Source organism: Salvelinus namaycush, chromosome 25 (assembly GCF_016432855.1).
Source record: "Salvelinus namaycush isolate Seneca chromosome 25, SaNama_1.0, whole genome shotgun sequence".
Classification (NCBI taxonomy): Eukaryota; Metazoa; Chordata; class Actinopteri; order Salmoniformes; family Salmonidae; genus Salvelinus; species Salvelinus namaycush.
The window spans coordinates 26,146,816-26,154,259 of record NC_052331.1 but is presented as its reverse complement, the minus strand read 5'-3'; the positions used below and the strand labels follow the sequence as shown (position 1 = coordinate 26,154,259).

Genomic DNA, 7,444 nt, shown 5'->3' with positions numbered 1-7,444 from the left:
AGCTTTGGCGCGCAAAGGCAGGCGCACATATCCAGATTAATGACCAGAACACTTGCTTATTTTCCTGCAGTTCTACGTGGCAAATACAGAGTAGGCCTATGTTTATCATCCATATAAAATACAGTTTAGCAATCTACTACTGACTCATATTTACTAGAACAATAGGCTAGGTGGCGATTTGATTGTTCATTTTCAAATTTCAGATAGGGCTAGTTTGGGTGGCTCCTGCTGGCTATATGTCTAAAGATAAGCAGCTGTAACGTTGCACTGCCTTCAATATTATGGAATGAAGATGTAACATTTTCTGGTGAATTTGTTACAATAGTTGTCACGAAGAACCGGGCTACAGGGCTGACAACGAGCACTTTGCAGGCAGGTAGCCCTCCAAAGTGGCATCATTTTCCATACGATCCTGCAACCTCCTCTACAAGTAGGCCGTTTGACTTTGCTTGCTCTGGACTCCAGAGAATCGACATGATATATCCCTAGTACATATTGGCTGCAAACATGAATGACTTTCAGCCCCAAATTCAGCTGTAAAACGCAGTTTATTTCTGTAGCCTTGCGTTTTGAAAATGCGTCACCATTTATGGCTGTAATGACATGCTACATTTGCGTGCGCCTGGGCTTACATGTTTTGTAGGCTGACCACTCCTTTTTGGGGGTCGCGGGTCAACAAATATGAAAAACACTGGGATACATGATCGTGGCAACAAATGGAGTTGATTTGGATTTAGTAACGGTAGGCAACTGTATTTCTTACCATCTTCTATTTTGACTGGAATTGTGTGGGTCATTAATTTTAATAAGTGCAGCATTAATTCCAGTTCAAAATAGTTTAGGAAAATACTTTACTCATCAGATTGTGCTGCTTTTGCCTCTTGTAAAAATTGCAGCTGCTGCGGGAATTTCTTTGAGGGGGCACCCTTTTTTTTGTTTGAGCACATGCCCCCCAAAAGGTCTGTGCACTGCCCTGCAAGCAACCCAGCTATCTTTGTTTTTCTCAATACAATATAGATTACGAAAAGAATGTAGTAGGCTAGTTCAGGAGATGTGTCAGTTCATTTCATCTGAGGCACTTCTTTGGGTTGAAGCAGCTTCCATCTACGACTGTATGTCTCTATCTCTCTGTCTCTCTACTATCAACCTAGATGGGTGAAAAACTGAGTCCGCTGTCCAGACTGTTACTTTACTTTAACCCTACAGTCATGTTACGAATCAAATTTATGGCAGTTTTTCTTCTCCTGATAGAACCCATTTCATTTCCCCAAATCATGTGAAATAATACATAGTATCAGTGTACAGTATAAGACATTTCCCTAAGACATTGTGAGTGCCATAAATAAAGCATTGTGGCTGAGTGAGCGGTGTGCCTATTGCAGGTCCATAGATAGATCACCGTTAGCCTCAGGATCGTGCCTTAAAACCTTATTTTCCTCCCATCATATTGGCCTTGAAGGCGCATCCATGGAAGATAAACAGCAGTCAAAGTCCTCTCCCACTCTCTCCCACTTATTACAAATCAAAGGCAGAATCTTGACTGAGTGAATTTTGTTTTATTCACCCTTTTTTCGTTTATCCTCTGCCTCACCTCCTCTTCTTCTCCTTCTCTCCATTTATTTTTCTCTTCAAGCATGGAGAGCAAGGCGTGCTTGGTTTTCAGAGCATGACGTGAAGTGCGAGTGGGGCGAGAGCCAGGTAACTGGAGAGGGCTCCCCCTTTGGTTCTGATTATCCCATTGAGACTCCCCCACCCCTCACATCCCCAACCAGGGTACCCCATCCCAACCGAATCCCAAAACAACCCCCCTCCGTCCATTTCTCTGGGTTGTCCCTTCTCCTCAGGGGCTGGGTAGGGAATAGGCAGAGGGGGAGGAAGGGGGGAAGGAGGGATTTCTCAGGAGTTGACTGTCAGGTTAGCCAGAGATCTCGTCCACTCCTGGCCATGTTGGGGTTTCAGATAATGAAAGGCACCTGAGAGAGAGAGCGAGAGAGAGAGAGAGAAGGATAAAGAGAGCGAGAGAGAGAGAGAGAGAGAAAGAAGGATAGAGAGAGAGAGCGAGAGAAAGAAGGATAGATAGAGAGAGTGAGAAAGAGAGAGAGAAAGAAGGATAGAGAGAGAGTGAGAAAGAGAGAGAAAGAAGGATCAAGAGAGAGAGTGAGAGAGAGAGCGAGAAAGAGAGAGAGAGAGAGGGGGAAGGGTTAGAACTGTTCTCCATTGGGTTTCATGTCAGTATCTCAAATCAAACTATTTGTCACATGTGCCAAATACAAGCGTAGACCTTACCGTGAAATGCTTACTTACAAGCCCTAAAGTAAGAAAATTATACAAAAGTAGCACAATAACATAACAATAACGAGGCTATATACAGGGGGTACCGGTACCGAGTCAGTGTGTGGAGTTACAGGTTAGAGGTAATTTGTACATGTAGGTAGGGGTGAAGTGACTATGCATAGATAATAAACAGCAAGTAGCAGCAGTGTACAAAACAAATGGGGGGGCAGGTAGCCTAGTGGTTAGAGCTTTGGCCCAGTAACCAAATGGTTGCTAGATCAAATCCCTGAGCTGACAAGGTAAAAATCTGCTCTTCTGCCCCTCAACAAGGAAGTTAACCCACTGTTCCTAAGCCGTCATTGTAAATAAGGATTTGTTCTTAACTGACTTGCCTAGTTAAATAAAGGTTAAAAAGTAATAGTCCGGTGGCCATTAGATTAATTGTTCAGCAGTCTAATGGCTTGGGGGTAGACGCTGTTTAGGAGCCTTTTTGTCCTCGATTTGGCGCTCCGGTACCGCTTGCCGTGCGGTAGCAGAGAAAACAGTCTAGAACTTGGGTGACTGGAGTCTTTGACAATTTTATGGGCTTTCCTCTTACACCACCTATTCCTGGATGGCAGGAAGCTTGGCCACAGTGATGTACTGGGCCGTATGCACTACCCTCTGTAGCGCCTTACGGTCAGATGCCGAGCAGTTGCCATACCAGGCGGTGATGCAACCGGTCAGAATGCTCTCGATGGTGCAGCTGTAGAACTTTTTGAGGATCTGGGGACCCATGCCAAATCTTTTCAGTCTCCTGAGGGGGAAAAGGTTTTGTTGGGCCCTCTTCACAACTGTCTTGGTGTGTTTGGACCATGATAGATCGTTGGTGATGTGGACACCAAGGAACTTGAAATTCTCGACCCGCTCCACTGCAGCCCCATTGATGATTATGGGGGCCTGTTCGGCCCACCTTTTCCTGTAGTCCATGATCAGCTCCTTTGTCTTGCTCACATTTAGAGAGAGGTTGTTGTCCTGGCGCCACACTGCCAGTTCTCTGACCTCCTCCCTATAGGCTGTCTCATCATTGTCGGTGATCAGGCCTTCCACTGTTGTGACGTCAGCAAACTTAATGATGTTGGAGTCGAGATTGGCCACGCAGTCGTGGGTGAACAGGGAGTACAGGAGGGGACTAAGTACACACTCCTGAGGGGCCCCAGTGTTGAGGATCAGCGTGACAGACGTTTTGTTGCCTAGCCTTACCACCTGGAGGCGGCCAGTCAGGAAGTCCAGGATCCAGTTGCAGAGGGAGGTGTTTAGTCCCAGGGTCCTTAGCTTAGTGATGAGCTTTGTTTGCACTGTGGTGTTGAACGCTGAGCTGTAGTCAATGAACAGCATTCTCACATAGGTGTTCCTTTTGTCCAGGTGGGAAAGGGCAGTGTGGAGTGCAATTGAGATTGCGTCATCTGTGGATCTGTTGGCGCGGTATGCGAATTGGAGTGGGTCTAGGGTATCTGGGAGGATGCTGTTGATGTGAGCCATGACCAGCCTTTCAAAGCACTTCATGGCTACCGACGTGAATGCTACGGGCAGTAATAATTTTGGCAGGTTACCTTCGCTTCCTTGGGCACAGGGACTATGGTGGTCTGCTTGAAACATGTAGGTATTACAGACTCAGTCAGGGAGAGGTTGAAAATGTCAGTGAAGACACTTGGTCCGCGCATGCCAGTTGGTCCATGCATGCTTTGAGTACCCATCCTGGTAATCCATCTGGCCCCGCGGATTTTTGAATGTTGACCTGTTTAGAGGTCTTGCTCACATCGGCTACCGAGAACATTATCACACAGTCATCCAGAACAGCTGTTGCTCTCGTGCATGCTTCAGTGTTGCTTGCCTCGAAGCGAGCATAAAAGTAATTTAGCTCGTCTGGTAGGCTCGCGTCACTGGGCAGCTCGCGTCTGGGTTTCCCTTTGTAGTCCATAATAGTTTTCAAGCCCTGCCAAATCCAACAAGCGTCAGAGCCGGTGTAGTAGGATTCAATCTTAATCCTGTATTGACACTTTGCTTGTTTGATGGTTCGTCGGAGGGCATAGCGGCATTTCTTATAGGCGTCCGGATTAGTGTCCCGCTCCTTGAAAGCGGCAGCTCTAGCCTTTAGCTCGATGCGGATATTGCCTGTAATCCATGGCTTCTGGTTGGGATATGTACGTACGGTCACTGTGGGGACGACGTCGATGCACTTATTGATGAAGCCGATGACTGAGGTGGTATACTCCTCAATGTCATTGGATTAGTCCCTGAAAATATTCCAGTCTGTTCAAGCAAAACAGTCCCGTAGTGTAGCATCCGCATCATCTGATCACTTCCGTATTGAGCGAGTCACTGGTACTTACTGCTTTAGTTTTTGCTTGTAAGCAGGAATCAGGAGGATAGTATTATGGTCAGATTTGCCAAATGGACGGCGGGGGAGGGCTTTGTATGCATCTCTGTTTGTGGAGCAAAGGTGGTCTAGTTTTTTTCCCTCTGGTTGCACATGTGACATGCTGGTAAAAAATTGGTAAACCTAATTTAAGTTTGCCTACATTAAAGTTCCTGGCCACTAGGAGCACCTCTTCTGGGTGAGCATTTTTTTGTTTGCTTATGACCTTATAGATTTGGTTGAGTGCGGTCTTAGTGCCAGCATCGGTCTGTGGTGGTAAATAGACGGCTATGAATAATGCAGATGAGATCTCTCTTGGTAGATAGTGTGGTCTACAGCTTATCATAAGGTACTCTACCTCAGGCGAGCACTACCTCGAGACTTCTTTAATATTAGACATTGCGCACCAGCTGTTATTGACAAGAAGCTTACCAGACGTAGCTTCTCTGTTCTGTTGGTGCGTTGAGAATCCCTCCAGCTCCATAGTATCAGTATCGTCATTCAGCCATGACTCGGTGAAACATAAGATATTACAGTTCTTAATGTGCTGTTGGTAGGATATTCTTAATCGTAGGTCATCAATTGTATTTTCCAATGATTGCATGTTAGCAAGTAGAATTGATGGCAGTGGGAGTTTACTCGCTCGCCTACGGATTCTCAAAAGGCAGCCTGATCTGCGTCCTCTTTTCCTCCGTCTTTTCTTCACGCAAATAACGGGGATCTGGGCCTGTTCCCGGGAGAGCAGTATATATTTCTCATCAGACTCGTTAAAGGAGAAGCTTCTTCCAGTTTGTGGTGATTAAACCCAGTTCTGATGTCCAGAAGTTATTTTTGGTCATAAGAAATGGTAGAAGCAACATTATATTCAAAATAAGTTAAAAAAATAAGTTACAAACAACGCAAAAAAACGAACAAAATAGCACAATTGGTTACGGGCATATTAGCCATCATCTTCGGCGCCACATCCTGTGTCAGGGTAACATCATGTCCGTGTCTACCTCCTGTGTCATGGTAACATCATGTCAGTGTCTACCTCCTGTGTCAGGGTAACATCATGTCAGTGTCTACCTCCTGTGTCAGGATAATTATCCTCTTTGGGCTAGGGGGCAGTATTTTCACGTTCGGATGAAAAGTGTGCCCAGAGTAAACTGCCTGCTACTCAGGCCCAGAAGCTAAGATATGCATATTATTAGTAGGATAGAAAACACTATGAAGTTTCTAAAATTGTTTGAATTATGTCTGTGAGTATAACAGAACTCATATGGCAGGCGAAAACCTGAGAAAAATCCAACCAGGAAGTGGGAAATCTGAGGTTTGTAGTTTTTCAAGTGATTGCCTATCCAATATACAGTGTAAATTAAATTTGGTCAGATTGCACTTCCCAGGGCTTCCACTAGATGTCAACAGTTTTTAGAACGTTGTTTCCTATTGTGAAAGGGGAGCGAATAAGAGCTGTTTCAACCAGGGGTCTGGCTGAAAGCCTTGAGTTGTTGATCGTGCGCGGCCGTGAGCACAAGCTCCGTTCCCTTTCCTTTCTAAAGACAAAGGAATTGTCCGGTTGGAATATTATTGAAGATTTATGATAAAAACATCCTAAAGATTGATTCTATACATCGTTTGACATGTTTCTACAAACTGTGATGGAACTTTTTTGACTTTTTGTCTGGACTTGTGCATTTGGATTAGTGAACTAAACGCGCAAACAAAAAGGATGTTTTTGGACATAAATATGGACTTGATCGAACAAAACTAACATTTATTGTGGAACTGGGATTCCTGGGAGTGCATTCCGATGAAGATCAAAGGTAAGTTAATATTTATAATGCTATTTCTGACTTTTGTTGACTCCACAACATGGCGGGTATCTGTATGGCTTGTTTTGGTGGCTGAGCGCTGTACTCAGATTATTGCATGGTATGCTTTCGCTGTAAAGCTTTTTTGAAATCTGACACAGTGGTTGCATTACGGAGAAGTATATCTTTAATTCTATGTTTAACACTTGTATCTTTCATCAACGTTTATGATGAGTATTTCTGTAAATTGATGTGTCTCTGCAAAATCACCGGATGTTTTGGAAGCAAAACATTACTGAACATAACGTGCCAATATAAACTGAGATTTCTGGATATAAATATGAACTTTATCGAACAAAACATACATGTATTGTGTAACATGAAATCCTATGAGTGCCATCTGATGAAGATCATCAAAGGTTAGTGATTCATTTTATCTCTATTTCTGCTTTTTGTGACTCCTCTCTTTGGCTGGAAAATGGCTGTATGTTTTTTGTGACTAGGCGCTGACCTAACATAATCGCATGGTATGCTTTCATCGTAAAACCTTTTTGAAATCGGACACTGTCGTGGGATTAACAAGAAGTTTATCTTTAAAATGGTGTATAATACTTGTATGTTTGAGGAATTTTAATTATGAGATTTCTGTTGTTTGAATTTGGCGCCCTGCACTTTCACTGGCTGTTGTCAAATCAATCCCGTTAACGGGATTTGATCCCTAAGAAGTTGATAACATCATGTCAGTGTCTACCTCCTGTATCATGATAACATCATGTCAGTGTCTACCTCCTGTGTCATGATAAAATGTCAGTGTCTACCTCCTGTGTCAGGATAACATCAGGTCAGTATCTACCTCCTGTGTCATGATAACATCAGGTCAGTATCTACCTCCTGTGTCATGATAACATCAGGTCAGTATCTACCTCCTGTGTCATGATAACATCAGGTCAGTATCTACCTCCTGTGTCAGGATAACATC

General features: G+C 44.1%; 1 protein-coding gene across 2 annotated transcripts in view; it reads right to left on the bottom strand.

The window, feature by feature from the left end:
- Positions 1–1,955: 1,955 nt before the first annotated feature.
- Positions 1,956–7,444, bottom strand: part of LOC120020031 (paired box protein Pax-3-like) — a 38,813-nt gene continuing 33,324 nt past the window's right edge. For both annotated transcript variants that reach the window (XM_038963459.1, XM_038963460.1), the window contains exon 9: positions 1,956–1,973. In XM_038963459.1, coding sequence (XP_038819387.1) covers positions 1,956–1,973 — 18 coding nt within the window. The remainder of the gene's footprint in view (positions 1,974–7,444) is intronic.